The sequence below is a fragment of the Uloborus diversus genome, chromosome 3 (assembly GCF_026930045.1).
Source record: "Uloborus diversus isolate 005 chromosome 3, Udiv.v.3.1, whole genome shotgun sequence".
Taxonomy (NCBI): domain Eukaryota; kingdom Metazoa; phylum Arthropoda; class Arachnida; order Araneae; family Uloboridae; genus Uloborus; species Uloborus diversus.
The window spans coordinates 77,012,416-77,033,050 of NC_072733.1; the positions used below are offsets into that span (position 1 = coordinate 77,012,416).

Genomic DNA, 20,635 nt, shown 5'->3' on the forward strand with positions numbered 1-20,635 from the left:
CAATCATTAATTAAATGTAAATTTTAAGCTTAGATGAAAGAGAAGTGGATATTTCATTCTTGGAATCAAGTTTTGCTTTTAGCAGATGCTTACAATAAATAGCAAGGAGGTTTGCTTAGAAATCTTTGCGTTGATAAGAAGGATGCACTGAACCTTGAAACCCCAACCAGATGAAAGGGTATTGTTTGCATGTGTGAATACATAAGGTGGGCCCCTGTGCTCCGGGGTGCCGCTCTCAGGAGAGGGGAAAGGAAACGCAGGATTCTACGCCTTGGACCGTTTGACAACGAAAGTTTAGTGTCAGAAAAATACGTGTAAAACGCTAGCGACGTGATCTTGCTACGGCGTGATAAGACGTGCAAAACCGCCGGTAAGTTAAAAACAAGAAGTGAATAAATTTTCCTGAAACATGGGATGGGCTCAGTCACTTGTTGGCCGTTAAGATGGGTTGGGTGGCTGTTGCTAGTGGTGTTTTTAACATTAAGTCTGTGGGCCAAAAAATCCATGTCGCAACAAATTGGCCATTAAGAGGCAATTGGCCTCTTAAGACAGGTGGCCGCTCAAAGAGGTTTCACTGTGTTGGCCTAGAGCCATTATTTTTTTTCTTGGAGAAATTCCTAAAGTTTTCGAAGGATTAGAAAAGTTTCCAGAACTTACTTCCTTCTTTTTTCGAACTTTGAAAGTCATCCCATTATTTTACCGGCGCTCGAATCGTTTCCCAGAGCCAACATTCCCTGCATGCGTAGCATGCGTTTGTTGACCCGCCACGATGATGTGACGTCATAGGAAAGATGTTGAGTAGATTCTTGCTGTATGCATGTGGGAAACAATTTTAAAGAATTTAGTTTTAAACTGTAAACTGTATTGAGTTGTTTCCTCAATGTAATTTATGCATGCTTTTTGATATACATCACGCCATCGCGTAGGGAGATAGGGAATGCTATTTAAGTGTGAACTCTCAATCAATCATTCTCTTATTGTTTCACCTCTTGTTTTTGCTATGTGGTGGCTGCAGTCCAATGTTTTTCTGAGGGGCTGAGATTGTGCCTGGGAGCTGTGTGCTCCGGAGTTCCACGTAGTATAGTGGATTCTTTTTAAAAGATGTAGGAAGTTTTGTCGTTGAGCCCAGCTAGAAATGCGAGCATGTTCCAGTTGTTGCCTTGAGATGAGTTTTTAAGTGAGGGATTTTCTCTCTAAAATTGAAAGTTTAAATCAAGTTGTTTTTTTTGCTGTGAAAAGGCCTAACAAACAGGACCATTGAAGGTCCACGCTCGAGAGCTGGATTGGATGTTCATTAGATGGACGGAGGGTTCCTGTTGTCCAGGAGGACAGGTTTCTTTTCTGAATTCAGCATGGTGGCATGGAATGGTCATGGACAATTTTGATATGGGATCCAAATTGGTGGATCGTGCCCTCACATGTGCCAACTTTTAAGGAAGGAATAGCTTGTTTGGTATGAACTTTTTAACTCGTTCGTATGAACTATTCTGTTTATGGCATTGGACTCAAGGTTGTACTTATATTAATCAAGTCATATAAATTTTACTGGAACTTTAAACGATACTATTTTTAAGAAATGTTTCCTACTGATATTTTTGGGGGGATTTTTTATTCAATTGTAGGGGAATGTGAATTTTATTTACACTTGTTATTATTTCCATGTTTTGACATATTTATTGTTTAATAAAATGTTTATTTAATTGTTAAATATGTGTCTGTATGTCCTTTCTTCCCGAGCAGATCATTCCACAAATTTTCAGTTGGGTTTGCTAGCTTAAAACCTGCTTTTAGTTCTTTGAACTTCTGGTTTTGATTGAGCTATCAGTTTGAATTGCCCAACACACTGCATAGTAAAAAATTACACCCTTATCCACAAGAAAATTCAATACAAAATAATTGAAGACCTTTGATTTATATATTAATTAATTTTTAAATGAGCCGGGTAATAAATGCTGAACATTTTCCTGTCCGCAGCTGTATTCGAACCAGAGATCATAAGCTAGAGGTGCTGGCCGAGCGCTTTACCGACTGAGCTCTCGAGCAACAAAAGTTTCAGCGACTGATGCAACAAAAATGCATCATGATTATTATAGATTTAATTTCAATTTATTGGTGTTCCACTCCAATTAGTCATAGTGTGATGTTATATAGCCTATGGCCCATGGGCTAAAAGTGGCCCGTGAAGCTTGTTGAATTGACTCCTGGAAAGTTCTACAAAAAAAAAAAATTAATTTATGAAATATTTTCTATTTATTATTCCATTTTACAATTTTTAAGTTTAAATACTGACCAATTTTATGGCTATATTTGGTATTCTCCATAAAATTTCAACTAGCAAAATCGGTAGATTCACATAAATAAAATGTAATAAAAATGGTGCTTTCAAAAATATGGAAATTATTGCTCTGCTTAAAACAAAAATTACCCATGAAATAGAATCAGGGCTCATAGCAAGTGGAAAAAAATATATAGGAGTTTGAAAGGAAAAATATAGGAGTTTGATAGCAAAATATACAGGAGTTTAAAAGAAAAAATATATAGGAGTTTGGTAGAAAATATAAAGGAATTTCAAAAGAGTATAGAATCTAGTATGTTTAAAGCACTGTACAAAAAAACTGCGCGCCATTATCAATACAATTCTATAATGCATGAAGTCATAGTCATGTGAAGAGTAACAGATGTGAGAGCAAATGAATTTTTGCACCCACGGCCACTTATACAAATCATGTTTGTTTCAAACAATTTACATTCAACAAAGCAAAATTGTGTGTGATTTTTTTCTTTTATTTTTAAACGTAGAATTATACATATTACTCACTCAAAATATTCATTCACTGATTATTTAAAGGATTTTAGCACAAAACAGTATGAAAAAGCAATTACAAAATTTAGATTTTAACTTATGTGCTTCGAAAAGTGCATCTCTTATTGATTGCTAAAACTAGGTAAGAATTAACTTTAACATTATTTTTTTAACGTCATAAGTCTACCCTTAGTCCTCGGTATTTGTACCTCATTGCTTCAATGCTAACACTAACGATGAGAAAGCCGAGAGCACAGAAGTCCCATCGACTCCATGTCTCTCCTCGTATCACTGGTTTTGTTGGACTTTTACCAAGAAAACCATTACAAAAAGTGTGCAACACTCTGCCTCCCCTTCATTTCACTACTTATAGAAAAAAAATCTAATTTTACTAAATGAAGCTAAAGAAAAAAAGACTGCGCTAATGCATCACGTTTGCAGGATATGGTCAGTCTTATATGCTTGATTCATAAAAGTCGCATGTTTCATTCAAATATTCTGCAATTTTTTAATGTTAAAACTGGATTTTGTTTTGTATTTGAGGATTTGATCCATTAAAGTAGCTGATTCAATTACACGGCACTCATTGTAACGGCATTATAGACCGATTCCTGAAATTTTTGAAAAATCTACACACAAAAAAAGAACAAATTTGAAAAAAGCAGACAAAATCATAATTATAAAATGGCTATATTCACCGAGATAGTTACATTTTTTAGCGAGCTACAAGCTTTGAAACATTGGAAGTACTCAAAGTCGAGTTGGTACCAAAATCTGTACACAGCATTTTCAAAAACAATCATTTGAGCTACCACCATTCATTTGAACTACATGTAAGATTATATGAGACAAAATTAAAAGCTTTCAAAATTTTTACAGCCGTACACTTAAAGTTAACATAACTTACTATTACAATTACAAAGTTAACTCATTAAAAGGAAAAAATAATTGAAAACAAGTTAAAAGTTGCAAGCAAAATCATCTATATTTTGTATATTTCATAAAAATGAAATTAATTAAACAGAAGTTTAGTACATATGCCAACATCGACAAAGCAGAGGAGAAAGCAGAAAAAATGGATCAAAGGTTTTTGCATTTTTGGGCAGCATTTAACATCTGACGAAAAAAATATAGGAAGTGAGAAAATATAGGAGATATAGGAGGACTATGAGCCCTGTAGAATATTGTACCTATTAATACAAACATTATATGAATATGACATTTATTTACTTGTTTGCATGTGGAAAAGAAGCTTAAATAAGTTTGGCGCATTCAGAGCAATTGTGCAGCAATCTTTTAACAATCTTTGATCATCATTTTTCTGATTATTTCCTAAAATGAACAGAATAAAAACCTACTGAGCTAGAGAACTAGGATATACTTTTGCTCCCTATTGTTTCTTAGCCCCCCCCCCCTCTGAGGGAAAAAAATCAATTTTAAAATTGAGACCTATTGCTGTTTGAAATTTTCTGCCATTGAACACTTCCTTGTTCCTTTGCCGAGTTCCCCCCCCCATCTTTCCATTTATTTTTATTTTTTTTTAAACTTGTCAATGTAACAAAAAACATTTACTTTAGAGTTTAGATATTTGCTTTTCCAACTAAAATTAGGTTGAATTCCTTTGTTTTTGTTACAAATGCTAGAATGTGGATTATTTTCACAAAAATAGGATATTAGTAAAAACGCTCAAGCGCCAATATTGAATTTCACAAAAATATGCAGTAAGAGAAAAATACTGGACTGGCCCTTTTACATACTTGTTGGCAGAAAAATGAGCCTCTTTAAATACAGTTGCTTGTACCACTGTATTTGGCATTACGTGCTCCTGCAAACTAACTTTTTCTGCCTTAATTTGAAGTCCAAAACTAGAAAGAAAGGAAGGAAACTTTTGTTCCATTTTGACCTCTTGCTACTACTGTTTACAAATCCGAAAGTGAAAAGATAAGTTTCAAAAGATTCAATCTAAACTATCTCATTAGACATATTTGTGTGCCAAATCTAGAGCAGAAGTTAGCTAAGATATTGTGAAATTATCACAAGTTACAAATGCATCGCAACATTCAGTCTGCATTTTTATGATTTGATCACCCCTTCCCCCTCAGTGGCCCTCAAACTACTCAGTTCTCATCTTTGTGGCCAGCTGTCTCAAAAAGGTTGTGCATGCCTGGGCTATAACCTTCCTTAATAAATGGGACTATTCAACACAAAAGAATTTTTCTACTCAAAACTGTAGTTACAGAGATTAGCGCATTCAAACAACTCTTCAGCTTTATATTATGAGTACAGATTAGCGGTTCCCAACCCATGGGCCGCGGTCCACAAGTGAGCGGCAAACAGAATATTACTGGGCCGTGGACACTGGTCAAAAATCTGAAACATCAAGATAAATCTTGGGGGTCTCCTAAGATTAGTGGATTTCCATTTTTTTTTGCGAAAAATCACTTATTAGATGTACCGTCATTCAAAAGTTCTCCCTTGCTTTTAGCCAATCAGGAACATTAAGATTCAAAATGTTTCTTAGTAATTTTTCCTTATTATTGAAGATGAAATACAATGAATCAGAAACCCTTTAAAGATAATTGCCAAAGAAACTAGTATTAGCTTCAAGCTTCAAGTTAAAAATACTCTTCCTTTGTTGAACTGGCATAACTACCAGTTGAATTAAGACACTTCAGGGGCTTTTTGGCAACCTACCTAAATTAGAATGAGGCTTTTCATTGCATTAAAAAAAAAGGAATGTAGAAATGCACCGAATGTTGTGAGTTTTTTGAGGCTAAAACTATGCATTTTTAATCCTAATATCAAATCCTTCGAAGAGGAAAAACAGAAAATTCCATGCAGCTTTAACTTTGATGACTTTTGCATTTAAGGACAGTTATATAAGTAGATACCCCCACCCCACCGCCATAAAGTAAATTTTAGTTGTGCAAGTAATCTTGTAGTTAGTGGGCCTCAATGGTGTTTTCTACAAAAGTGATGGGCCGCACAGCTAAAAATGTTGGGAACCGCTGATATAGATACATAAAAATAGATAAACTGCCCAAGTTTTTTTGAACGTAAGTACCTACTTAAATGTGCACGTTTGGCACTAACACAGTCAAAAATTCCTTCCGGAAGGGGTTTTTTTGGTCATAACAGTCCTTACACGTGTATTAACTACTGTATTAGGATTAGCAAAAGACAAACAATGAACATTTGTGAGTAAAAAAAAAACTTTCAGTTTGCAGTTATTTTTATGTATCCTTTATAGTGCTAAGCGCAAATGTTGATGAAATCAACCGGGATATTCTTTTACGCTGATCCTGTATTATCATATTCAAGTAGAAAAAAACTTATAATGTTTAAATCTATAAGCCATGTGTTAAAATAGAAAAAAAATTCTTCCAAAGATTGATTAAAAGCTCTCAATATAACACAAATATTATGCCCCCCCCCCTCAGTCAAAAAATAGTGACTTTTTTTTGTGTGAAAAAAAAAAGAAAAAAAAAACATTTTAAGGTGATAGATAAATATAATAGTATTAACGTGAAAAGTTTAATTTTTCTTCCCCTTTTTCTAATTTTATGCGGCTTGACAAATAGTTCAGTTATTTCTGAATTCAACTAAAATTACTTAAGTGTTACATTATATAAATGGTTTGGAAACAATTTATAACTATTTCTAGTTGAAAGGAATTCAAAAAAAAAAAAAAAAAACTCTTTTATGTGCTTTTTTTTTTTGACTTGAATATTTTGAGACTCAGGCAAATAAATAAATAAATTATATACACATATATATATGTGTGTGTAAATATGGACATAACTGGTTGTGAGAGAACGTTATCTGATATCGAAGCAATGTTTTCTTTTATTCAATTATTTACTACAGTTAAAGAGGAACTGCCACCAGAGTTTAAGGTGAATGCAAAAGTTCAGCAAAATTAGAAAAAAAGATTCAACATAATGCTAAAGTTGAAGGTTAGGGAATATGTTCCGGTATCATTTAAAATGCCGTAAAATGTTTCATCTCATCTCCAGATGATAATTAAATTAAATTTCAGTCATAACATCCTTAAAGAAACAAATACACAGAGCTTTTTCTTTCTTTTTACTTCCTTTTACATAGTAAAGGAAGTATTATATTCACAGAAACATTTTCACTTAAAAAGCGGCCTTAATTTCTATTTTGCTCGGCCCCGAATGAATATTGAAATTTTTTTTTTCAACCCGACCACACGTGGATATATTCCTAAGAATACATAGACATCCAAAATATCCATTTTGACGATCCCAGAGTTATTTAAAACGAGATTTCTCGTGATCTCCGTATGTATGCATGTGCGGATGTATCTCGCATATCTCAAGAACAGTATGTCCTACAAAGTTGAAATTTGTTACATAGACTCCTGGTGGGGTCTAGTTGTGCACCTCCCTTTTTGGTTGCATTCGGATGTTCCAAAAGGGGTCTTTTACACCTTTTTTGGGGGGGAATCATTGTTAATTTCAATGCAAACTCAAGTGGTGTCATAATTAGGCAAACACTTGGTGATAAATCACCAGGCATTTGGTCGGCAACTTGAATTTTTTTTTTTTTAAATCTGGTTTCCATTTGGCCACTATTGGCGATATAAAGAGAATTAACCATTGAATCACGTTAAAATTGCCAATATTGGAAAAATTAATTGTATAAACCTTTTTTTTTTGCTTCAGTTTGCAACAAATTCGGGGTGAAAATATTTAAAGTATTTCTTTGCTGAGTCCAAGACACTATTATCATTCTCTCTCTTATACATGAAATTATGCATAATTCTAGAATAAATTTCATTTTACTTTGAGTAACTTGGATGTTAGGCTTCGCTGCCGGCTTTGCAATGGTGAGAATCGGTCTAGACATAGGAAGTGCTGCCACTGTACCTAACCTCTGTGCAAATGCTGGATTTGTCCTAATGAAACTAGCAGGAACAGTTTTCCTCTGGCCTAATTAAAGGAAAAAAAACATTTTAGTAGCACACTCAATTTTTTCATTACAATACATACTAAAACATTTTATAACATAAAATTTTGAAAATTTCATGTTGCATTTATTTAGAAATATTAACCACCCTACAGCAGGGCAGTCGCCAAGTTACATATTAAACTAACTCTTTCAGATGGTGGCTTTATTTGAGTTCAACTGACAATTTCATTTATTTATTTTGAGACAACGGACACAGTTGTTTTGAATGAATCCACCTGCTTTAAACTTAAAAAAAATGCTTTGATCACAAGCTCTGATCTTCAAGATACATGTTAAATAAAACAATAAAAAGATTGTTTTTATGATCAACATTTTAATATTTACTTAAAAAAAAAAAGCAAAATTACTATTTTTTATTTTACTTTTTTCTGAACTTCATTAATATTATCAATACTATTATTATTATTTATTTATTTTTGTTTTGGTAGTTTATATATTTGGACACTGATTTTTGCAACTTTAAATTAAAAAAAAAAAACTTTTAACTGTATTTTTTAGGTGTTTGAGGAAAATTTCAAAATCTCCTGGATTGTCCCTGTTTTTTTGTTGATTTTTGAATTCCCTGTATTTTTCCTGTTTCTTCAGGTTTCCCTGGTAACTTCGTCTACACTTAGTTAATTTTTTTCACAATTGTGACAAGAGTCCGGGATTCAAGTCTGTTGACTTTTTTTTATTATGATTATTACATTAGTGTGAGCAATAATCATTTATATTGTTCCACGTGTTAATACTTAGTTTGCATGTTTCTTTTTTTTTTTCTAAACATAATTTGTAACTTAATGATTGTTTTCTGATTTATGAGAAGTCAAAACTACAAGTTTAACCCTAACTAACTTTGATTCTGTGCGTTTACGTTCGGTCTGCATTTCTTCAATCATTCTTTCATTCAGGGTTCATACTCTATTTGGATGAAAGAATTCCATAACTTTTCCAAGACTTTTTCATGACTTCAATGAAAGTTTTCATGATCTTGTTACACGAAGAGAATAGCACTATTTAATCTCAAACATACTAATTTTTGGAAATGAGCATTAACAAAACGTCTACATGAACGCCACAGCCTCATTGAAGCACTTACTTGTAATGGAAAAAATATAAGTGTACAATTAAAAAACTAAACTATTCTGATTTGTCTTCATCATATAAATTTAAGTAACGTAAAAATACAGTGAAACGAATATGATGAAGCTTAAATATGTAACCTTTTTTTTTTTTATAAACAGGCAGAATGATATTGAATGCGACAAAGGTTGAATGAGTGAGTCATCACTAAGTTTCAATAAATTTGCTTCAAAAGTTGCCTTTTAGTGTCAACAGAACATTTAATCATCCACGTAACTTGACAGTATTTCGGTTCTTTAAAATAAAGCTGCATAGTTTAGTTCCTTAAGTTTCTAAACCAGATCTTTTTTGATTCATTACTGAATGGTTTTTTCAATCTTCTCATTTAAAAGTATACGTGTTTTGTTTACTTATTTGCACATTTTCAAATGCATATAAATTAATAGGTTCAGAAATTCCAGAACAAGTTAGATTCCTGACATTGAGCGTAGCAGTGGGTTGCATAGATTAGTTTTGCGGGCCGTATGTTGGGCACTACTCTTTTCGAGTATTAGAATTCCTCTTTTTCTGTACTCTATCGCTTGACTAAAGTTCTTTATTTTCTAAAATCTTCAATAAATTAAGATCAACTCTGATAAATTTAATAATAAAGTTCTTACAAGTGATGGAACCTAACTCGGATGCAATTAAATTGCCTTTTTTGACTGGGCAAAGGCAAAACCAAGAACGTGCGAGTTCGCTACTACAGAATATGAAACATAAGAAGTGTTGAAAATAACAATTTATTCAAAATCAGTGATGTCCAAGCAGAAAAATCACATCTCAAAAAAAGGCAAGCGGCTGCGACAGAAGTGGATGCAATGAGATTTTAAAATTCAGATATCAGAGTTCCCACTCTTCCAACAGATTAAAAAATAGGGCCTTTATATGGCCTTTTTACAGCACAATTTTAAAATAATTAGGGCAAATACAAGCCAATGTCGCACACCAATTTTCTTTGAGGTCTTCAATTTATTTTTATGTTTTTTTTTTTTTAATCTATAATTCATAATTGATGAATAATTTTGAAATTCATTTCAAAGCACTTTTTTTTTACTCGACAGCAGAGCTTTAAAACGTTGTAACTAAAGTTCTATGGGAGCACTAGAGTTGTATGAAAGCTCATTTTAAGGAAAACTACATGTGCATTAATTTATTATGTTTATGTACCTTGAATAATTTGAGAATTTTTTTATTTTTTATAAAATGTAAAGTTGAAAATTTTTAAAGATAATCTTTGAAAATTGTTGGAAAAAACACATGATTTTTATTGTAGTTTAATGAATACAGAGAATTTCAGAGTGGGACCAAGAAAGGACAGCAAATAATGTAGGACACATTACTCTAATTTTTGCTAAAAAATTTTAGTAACTGCTGAACCCTTTCATGGCTCTGCTGAAAATTTTTGGACATTTTTATAAATATGCATTAAAAAATCAAATAGTATTTTTTTAAAAAATAAAGGACATTATCATAAAAATTTTTGAATTTTTACATTTTAAAATTTTGTAGCAAACATTTTTTCTCAAAAATTATTCAAGTTACAAACTAAAGTGAATGTAATTATCTTTAAAATGAGCGATTATAAAACTCTGTCGCTTTCATAAAACATGAGTTTTTACATTTAACAGTGAAATTTTGAAAAAATTGCAAAAAATTTCTCACACTATTTGCTATTACTACTGAGGCACTCATAGTCCCACTCTGAAACATGTTGGATGTATTCATTAAAATATATTTAAGATTTTTTTCAAAAATTTTAAAGGACATTTTAAATTCATAATTTTGTGAAAAAGTTTTTCTTGAAAATAAACCATTCACTAAACCAGGGCCAAATTAAGGCATGGGCACATGGGGCACAGGCCAGGGCATTAACATTTTGGGGGGGGGGCACCAAATTTGTAGCTAAAGTTTTTTTAAAATGAAACAAATTCAAATTGCACCACAGCAAAAGCAAACATTAAGTCTAGGGAAAAAATGAAATCTATTTAAAATTACAAGCTTTTTCAGAAATTTCAAAGTCATTCCAAGCTTAATATTAAATTTTATTGCATTTTAAATGCTACATAAGAGATATCCTTGAAATTTATGTCCTATTGCTGCCAATCAAAAGTTTACCAACATGACATATTATAATGTTTTCACAATTTAATGCAATATTAGACATTATCACATTCAGCGTGGATACAGTAAATACTTAATAATCCAAATATTTTACAACTATAGTAAAAGCTAGGGAAGAGGGGGGTAGGGGCAAATGAAGTTCGTACCCAGTATCCTCATAAAGTCTTAGTTGGGCCCTGCACTAAACTCCCGATTATCCACAGGGTGGATTACTCACCGGCTTTCACACATTCAACAAAACGTTTTTTTGCCAATGGTTAACTGAATGTATAGATAAATGTATACATTTCAATTTAGTAAAAAACTGTTTCTAGTCACCCCTATTTTTTTTCTTCCCCTTTCAATAGCATCAAACCTTTCATGGTCCCTGAAACCTAACTGCTTGAATCCTGATTTATAGATTTACACTATTTACTGGTTACTGCTTTAAATCTGCACTATATTTATTGACTTTTAGATCGATACGACTTACGAGCATAATTGATCTTGTTCAAAAAAAACTTCCCCCCTTTCCCCCTATGCATAAATATCTTGGTGTAACCTAGCTTGATATGTTTCAAATTAATCTGTTTGCACCATTTGCTCGCATATGTGTAAAATCCATTTGCTAGAAGAAGCGATCCTTTTCTAGCTTCTACATGTTTTTTATAAAATGTTATCATTTTAATTAAATTTCTACTACATTATTGATCTATCTAAAGCTATTGCATAGACGAATATTGTCTTCTACTTACTTTGTGGATTATCCACGATTTCGGTTATCCGCGGTTACCGTATATAAAATTAAAGTGCAAGCAAAATGAGTTAGTATACAACTCTGTTGCTCTCATAGAACCCTTGAATTAAACACTTCAAAATATTGCTGGCAAGTAAAAAAAAAAGCTGTTAAACAAATTGCAAAAATTAATTGCACATAACTTATGAATAGGCTTGCCAGACCTCCTGGTTTTCAGACAAAATCCCGGTGTCCCGGTCGGTTTACTTCATGTCCCGGAAAAAGATAACTGATTACAAATGACCAAAAAGGCCTTGAAGGATTATTTAGGACAATTATTACTGTTACTTATATCAACATTTTCTTGTAAAATTAATACCGGATTAGCTTGAAAGAATTTTACAGCAAAATTAAAACCAAAAAAGACTAAAATATTCCCGTAAAATGAAAAGTGTGTCTAAATATTGTTCATTTTTTTATTCATCATTCAATGTGTTTCTAACTAAAATAAATTGTAAAATAATTTGTCAAAATGTTCAAATTTTACCTGCTTACGTCATATTTTCGGTTCATAATTAGTAACCTTATATTCAGAGCATTTAAAATAAACTGCCCAACAAAAAAATCCAAAAATCAACCACAGGTGTGTACAGGGTTCATACCCTTTAGGCAGAAAAAATTTCAAGCACTTTTCAAGTACTTTTCAAGGTAAAAAATTTTGTTTTCAAGGCAATATAAATTTGTACTAAAAATATTGTATGCAGATTTCATTTACTACAAACACATAGAAATAAGGCAATAATACAAAAAAGTATAGGAAAGCAAAATTGCTTTTTCTACAACGAGAGACGCTTTGATGAAAGATCTACTGCGTTGAAAGTTTTTCTGAAAATGTTTGAAAAGTTTGGTCATAAAGAGAAGCAGATACCAAGAGGTTTAATTTTGAGGTTTTTCAAAGGTTGCAGCAGTCAGAGGTTTGTATATTTTCTAGAATCAGCAAATTAATACTTAAAAAAAAAACCTTTCATAAGTGCTTTTAACTTTTATGGGAGTCACTTCCCCCCCCCCCCCGGTTTCAGCATTTATTTCCAATATCTATACAGTGGTTTATTACAATATAAGGGCGGTTAGGACAAAAACACTACCCAGAAAGATATTTCAGTTTTCACTATTAAGTTCTAAAAATATTAGGTTTGCAAATCATTTATAAGTATGCAAATCAATTATTCGTATGTATTTATTAGCTGTTCAGACAATAAGGCATTTCAACTGTCCTCGAGTAAATTTAAAAATTAGGAAGTAAGAAAAGTTTATGAAAGTCCACAGTCCAGTCTCTACACCTCAAAATATACAAAAGCAGCTTAAGCAGTGATAAATACTCTGAATGCAAACTTGAGCCTATTCAGCTTTCATTGATTAACTTGCAGTAGACAATAAATGTGCAAGTTCAGATTTATAGAGCCATATTTCGAAATTGAAAAGATTCACAAGAAGTTGACATATATTATGACAAAAGTAGTTTTATTTTGGGAAAAAATGGGTTATTGTTGAAATTAGAATTTAAATTTAGAAAGGCAATAATAATATTCAGGTGATTTGTGAGTTCATAAAAAATTACCCGAAAGTTTCAAAGAGCAAAATGGGGTAAAGGGGGGGGGGGAATAATTTTTAAAACTAAGACCATTATTACTTGAATATACATATGTACAACAACAACTTTTGCTATGCATACAATTCATAAAATAGTTTATTAAGTCAAAATATTTTGCATAGAAATACCATGCCCAGTGCCTGTTGATAACCAGCAACAGGCACTGGGCCTAGCTAGGCTTGTACTGGTCAATTTATTAGATCCAAATGAAGATGAATGACCCTCCTTAAGCAATCTACCCCTTTGCTGATTAAAGCCTCTTTCGGTAAGCTCCAAGTACCCACAACCTTAACAAAGTAGTAATTTTGAACATTTGAGGAAAAGGGGAAAATTGGAGATATAGGGAGGTAAAAGCATAAAAACGAACACTACTGAATTTCAAGTGAATAATCATAACACAACCACCCCTGTTATACACCTTATTTATTTTAGCAGACATAAAAAAATGATGTACTTATAAATAAAATTATATAAATCAACTTTATATTTAAAATACAAACTTTAAGGTAATTCGTTAGGTGCTCAACTGCTGAAATTTAAATTTTTTTAAAAAAAATCTGTTATGACCAAATATTAGGTAAAGATAATCATTCAAAATTGCAAAAATAAATTAGCAAATAATTAAACAAGATCAAGGTAATAAATTCTTTAACTCTTTAGTTATTAAAATAAAAAATAAAATAAGCTAATCTGATGTAGCAGTGTCAAAATAACTACTAATTGCCAAAAATATAAAAATATTTACAAAATGCAAAAGGATTGAAATCTCAAACAAGGGAAGCAAATTTTCGCGAATTAAGTTTAATGTTGTCATGTTTCCCATAAAATAAACTTATATTTTACTGAAATTAAACATAAAATATGCTAATCTACGGTAGCAAATATGAAAATAACATCCGATTAGAGAATATATTTAAATATTTGCAAGATGCAAAAAGATTGAAATTTCAAACACGAGAAGCAATTTTTCGCAAAGTCTGAGTTCGTTCGACGTGGCATGTTTCCCATGAAATAAATTTATTTGTTTTTTATTAAAATTAAACAAAAAATATACTAATCTAAGGTAGCATATGCGAAACTAACATTTGATTAGCCAAAATATTTAAATATTTGCAGGATGCAAAAAGATTGAAATTTCAAACACAAGAGCAATTTTCCGCGAAACCCGAGTAAGTTCAATGTTGTCATGGTTTCCAAATTAATTTCTTTGTTAATTAATGAAATTAAACAAAAAATAAACTAATCTAAGGTACCATATGTCAAAATATCTTTTGGTTGTAAAAAACATCAAAATATTTACAAGATGCAAAAGGATTGAAATCCCAAACACGGAGGCAATTTTTCGCGATGTTGCATACTGAACACATGTTCAGAAAATTGCATTGGTGAAATACTTTTTTAAAACTTCTAAGCACAATTCGTTGATTTTTGGGAGAATTTAAGCACTAAGAAACATTTTCAAGGTTTTCAAGCACTGGAAAATGAACTTTTTTTTTCAAGTACTTTTCAAGGTTTTTCAAGGGCGTACGAACCCTGTACCTATTCGAATACTAGCGACGATTGGGGGGGGGGGGGATTCCGGTGTCCCGGTTGAGCACTTCAGAAATCTGGCAAGCCTACTTATGAATGATAGATTTTTAAAAAGTAAAAATTAATTTAAGACATCAAATAGCAAGGTTTCTCAAAGTTTCATAAAAATCTAAGAAATAAAGTTAGGATTTTTTTTTGTTGTTGATTTGACACGGAATGACACAAATCCTAATAAAATAGGGCCTTTCATTATTTTTTAGGGCTTTTGACTACAAAATATGGCTTTTAGAGGGGCCCCTACAAGCAATAGTTGAAAATAGGGTCTTTAAAGGGACTTTTGAGGGCCTGTGGGAACTCTGGATATGATTTTGGGATCTTTCAGTTTTCCACTTTTAGTAGCTTTTATGTGCTACAGTGTTAAATCACTTAAGATTTATAATGCTCTTTTAGTTACTGTTACTTTCTCTTTGTCCAGGACATTTTTCCATGACTTGAAATAAATTTCCATGACTTTCAATGAAAATTTCAATTTTCCATGACTTTTCCAGGTCTAAAATTTGCTTATTTTTTCCCCATGACTTTCCAGGATTTCCATGACCCGTACGAACCCTGTTCATTGCTATTTGTTAAATGATAAAAATCTATGTGCAACTAGGCAAGGTACTTTGTGTTGCTTTGTTGTGTTACTTTGCTAAAGTTATATTAAAACTCATATGAAATGAACATAATGAAAAATGGGATGCTAAAACTTAAAACTGAGTTTAATTTTTAGAAGTTTCCACGTTTCCGAATGTCCAATTTAATAATTTGTTTATGCTTAAATTTCTCCCAAAAAGAAAGAAAGTATATCCTTTTTATTAAGTTGTTCAATTGTGTACATTGCTCAGAAAATACGTTCGCATTAAAAAGATAGAATAAGCACAATTTCGACAAATTCGAGTTTTCTCTCTATGAGTATTCAAATATCAAAGAGTTTGAACCTTGTATCTCTTTAAACTGTATTAATTCTTTTGATTTGTAAAAATTGAAATTGTCGTGTTGTGATAAAAACTGAAAAACCCTTCATCTTGTCCTTCACATTAATGTCAGGGTTTACGTATTTTATCATATATGACATCATATATGATATCATATCTGAAGACATTATTTCAGTTATTGATTGCTTGAATCTGGATATAGACTTTCATTATATGTACAAATGTGTGTACCTGTATGTTATAATTCAGCAAAATTTGAAGTTCCTTTTTGGCAAATTAAGAATGTCACCTCTCTAAAAGTTAAACGGGGTGTGCAGGTTTTTTTTGTCCTGCTGGAGTGTAGTCCAGTTTTCATTTTTTTTTTGCTGGGTTACCAAGTACCGCAGTGTTAGAAATAAGCAATTGTCAGTCACATTTTGCGGTTAAAAATTTTTGTTTCAATGCCTAGTTTTCAAACCCTCAGGTGGCAAATTTGACTCCTTTTTAGATCTCAATAAAGCTTTGCTTTCCTGACTCACTAATTAAGACCAGTGACTGAAGGAGTGAATTTGTAAAAGTAATTTTTAAATGCTGAGAATTTTGTTTTATTTATTTATTTATTTATTTTGTGTGCAAGTATGTTACAAATATGCTATTGGTAGTGTGTAGTATAAGCCAATGGTTATCGACTGGATTTTCTATTTCGGTACATACATATGATTCATTAAAGATGGCTTAGGTTGTTCGATTCGATGACAATACTAGGCGCCATTATGATACCTAGATTTAAATTCTTATTTCTATGACTGGTACCAAGTTTTCGGAAGGATGCTATAGTATTAAAATTAGAGATTTGAAAACATCTGAATGTTGTAAACTTTATAAAAACGACATATGAATTATAATAACAGTGTTTTAAAGTTTTCAAAATTCACATTTTGTGTATTTGATGTTCCTAATTGTTTTCACAAGTGTCGTACCAAATAGCGCTTTAGGGGAGAGTAACTTGGCAGTGCACTAAAAGTCAGCCATGCTTCACACCATTGACTCATGAACACCATGCCAAATATGTACTAAGTACTCGGTATAGTGTTTTTGAAGCCATTACTTATGATAAACCAATTGATTCATATGAAAATATTTGTGTTTTAGTTTAGGAAAGAAAGGAAGGCCATGGCAAGACATACAGGGAAGAACATTTAAGAGGTGCTAGTTTAATTGATATAGTATCTCTTTTATGTTTCATCTCTGTGAAGCCTATATTTTCCATGCTGTATTCTGCTCAAGCATGTAAGGTAAGTATATCTCATAATTTAATTATTATAAATAGCAAAGAGCATGCTTTGTACACCATCAGTCCATCATTACAGAGCTTAATCTCATTTTCTGAATTGAAAAGTTAACTCAACTGTTATTAAGGACAATAATCAGAGAAAATAGGTGCAAAAATAGGTAAATTATAAGGGTTGTATTTATTTTTAATATGAGGTAGTGAAAAGCAAAGGGATGCAAATGGCAAAATTAAAAAGTTGGAGATAACCAGTACAAATGGTAGGTGAACTCTTTCTCTGTCTTGGGGAAAGAGGTAGTACTAGTAGCCCTGGTAGGTGCTGCTGTATAGCATAATTTATAAAAAGAATTCAATGAAAGCCTACCTAAGACGTAATCTTTATACGCATTTAACTCAAAACTTGCAAATGTCCACTTGCATCCCTTTGCTTCTCACTGCCTCATATGTATTTCATTAAAGTACTTATATTTTTCTTAGTTTTTGCTCAAAATAGGAATAAGTACTAGGCTCCTCGCAGCATATTCTGCTATAGAAGTTGCAGTTGAAAATCGGTGATTATGATGTCGTGTCCGCCAATTGTGCTAAATATTGTCAAAGGTACGAAGGACCGCAACCGCCAGCTTCGGTGCCACAGGTTAAAGCTTGAAATGATAAGAAGTTAAAAAGAAAGGAATGGAGATGTTTTGTCCTCCTCGCTCTTAGAAGAATTGTGATATTTTATTTATGATGCATATTTAAAAATATTTGTCAATAAAAATATTTTAGTGTAATTTTGTTGACATTACATCTTTTTTCATGACATAGAATTTTGTTGCTGCTTTTGTACTATGTGAAGGAGCATATAAAGGTAGGTCTGCATTGGAATGTCAGCATTTAATCAAAGTTTAATTTTCACGTATGAAATTCAACATTGAAGCTATACAGTATAACTTTGATTTAACAATTTCCTAATTTTAAAGATACATTTCACTGGTCTGGATCTGACTGCATTGAACGTCTCTACTCCTCAATTTAATGATAACTTTTTCCAGTTCCTTGACAGTCGTTAATTCAAGGTTGTACTGTATTTTATTTGAGATAAAAATGAATAATTTTTTTTCACCATTTGCCTGATACATCATTTCTAGATTATAAGATGCAGAAATGACAGAATATGAGAACAAAAATAGTTTGCACAGATATTTTTAGGTAACAGGGTAAATTTTATGCATTTATACATGTTATATTAGTTTCTTTTAGCATGTGAACTGATAAACATTTATCCAAACATTGTTTTGTTGAGAAGACTGCAGTAACAAACTTGGAAAAACACCAATATGTAAAGTAGAAGTGAATGTTTTATTATAAAACCCATAAATTACTTCATTAAAGCAATTTAGTTAGATGGATATTAACCAGAATTGATGCTTTAAAAAGTTGAAGGAAAGCTAACTAGCTAACTATTTCAAACAATAATTACATGGATTAGCTTGAGCTACATAATTTCACTAGAGTTCTTTGATATGCAAAAACTAAAAATCTGTTATTTTACAAAAACACAAATTAAAAAATAAAACTTGGTTTGTTGTGTGTATGATTTTCGTTTGCAGTAAAAGAATACAGAAAAAATTATCTTACAGGTTTGACAAAGGAACTTTAATATTTGAGACTGCTAATAAACTAAGTTGTACTAAAATACAGTGAAGCACCGTTTATACGTTTTTGAAGGGACCGTATGAAAAAAGCGTATAAATGAAAAAACATATAATAGGTCTACCTTCATGTGTATTAGACTTTGCAGAGACCAATTTTAAAAAACGTGTAATTGATAAAAACGTACAAAAGATAAACGTATAAACGGTGCTTCACTGTATATTCTTTTAAAAATGTAAGCAACTTTAGGGGTTTAAAAATGGTACTCATGGTGTCAAATAACTTAAAGTGTTAAAGCTTTTGCACTTAACTTCAGTTATTAACATTGATTCCAATTATTATTTGCAAAAATGTTGTTTTTATATGATTTATTCATTGACACCAAAGAGTTACTACTTTTTAAGTTGTAAATTAGTTTAAAACATTAATCATCAAAAAAAAAAAAAAAAGCCTACTAAATCCAGAAATCACAGAACTGGGACTTTTTTTTTCAGAAAGGAGGGAAGGGGGAGGAGCTAATTCGGAAAAATCTGGAACAGTATGCAAAAAAAATTATTTTATAGGTACACATAGAATGAAAACTCATCCTCTGAAGATTATTGAAAAAAAGAAGAAAAGTCTTAAACTATAGTCTATAACTTTTATGAATGTAGACTTTATTACTAATTTTTGTGGAATATATTTTCAAGCTGTAGACCAATTTACAGGTTTCAAAATCAATTTTTTGTATACCAATGAATAAGTTATTTGCAAATATAACACTTTTAGTCATAATTATCAGTAAAAAAGATCATAACCGCATTGAGAATGCAAAAAAAATAAGATATTTTACAAACAACTTATTTTTTAATATACAAAAAGTTGCGTGTTTTAAACCTGTAAATTTGTTTACAGCTTTAAAATACATTTAAAAACATCTTCTATACATTCCTTTCTTATATCTCTTATACATCTACAGGATCAAAAATCCATATCTATAACCAGTTATAAAGACATCCAAAAGCTATCTGGACATTACATCCTATGAATAGGAAAGAAATATCCTCTAGATCTATGAGCTATCCCCAGAATATCCCCTGGATATCTCTGACATCGCCGCAAAAGGTCTGGATATTTTCGACAACAGCCGAAGTCAAAAAGTTGCAACCTTTCGACCACTGGTAGATATTCATTTAGACATTCGGACATCTTATAGTAGTCTTTAGTATTTGGCTCGTTTCTAGTTCTATAGCCAGTGGATCTCTTATAGACGACTTTTAAAGATAGGTGGTTGTCTGGGAAAGCTGCAGTCGAGATCATGGGTGCAAGTTTGGTGATGTGTTCAAGACGGAAAATATTTTCAGCCCCCCCCCTCCCCGCCCGCATGCAGGCTTAAGGAAAAATTTATGTGCATAAATGTTGTAGATTTTAACAATGCCAGTTTTGGAATCTATGTTTGATTTAAATTTTAAGCCTTTAAATTGTAATATTTAAGCATTTTGACATCATAATCCCAAAAAATCTAAAATTCAGAAATAAGTGGCGGGGGGGGGGGGGGGGCTGGGGGCTCCCCCAGAGATTTTTTTAAATTAAAGTCCAAAAAACGCTATGGTAGGCCATTTTGGTAAAGTTCTGGGAAAGGAGGGGTTCAGGGACTCTTACATCAATTATTTCAAACTGATAGTCCCAAAATCACAATATTGGGCAGCCTTCAAAAATATTAGAGAAAGGGGGGGGGGCGCTCTGGGCTCTCCCCGAAATCGAAGTTTTAAAAACGAAATTGTACTCTATGTTTCATAACGTTTATACGCTTTTTGAATGCACTATGCACTATGGAAGGGATGGAGTTCAGGAACCC

General features: G+C 32.0%; 1 protein-coding gene across 1 annotated transcript in view; it reads right to left on the reverse strand.

The window, feature by feature from the left end:
* The window catches only part of LOC129218404 (transcription initiation factor TFIID subunit 9-like), an 87,153-nt gene that overhangs the window by 8,917 nt on the left and 57,601 nt on the right, over nt 1-20,635 (reverse strand). The window contains exon 5 of the mRNA XM_054852654.1: nt 7,612-7,758. Within this exon, the coding sequence (XP_054708629.1) occupies nt 7,612-7,758 (147 nt within the window). The remainder of the gene's footprint in view (nt 1-7,611; nt 7,759-20,635) is intronic.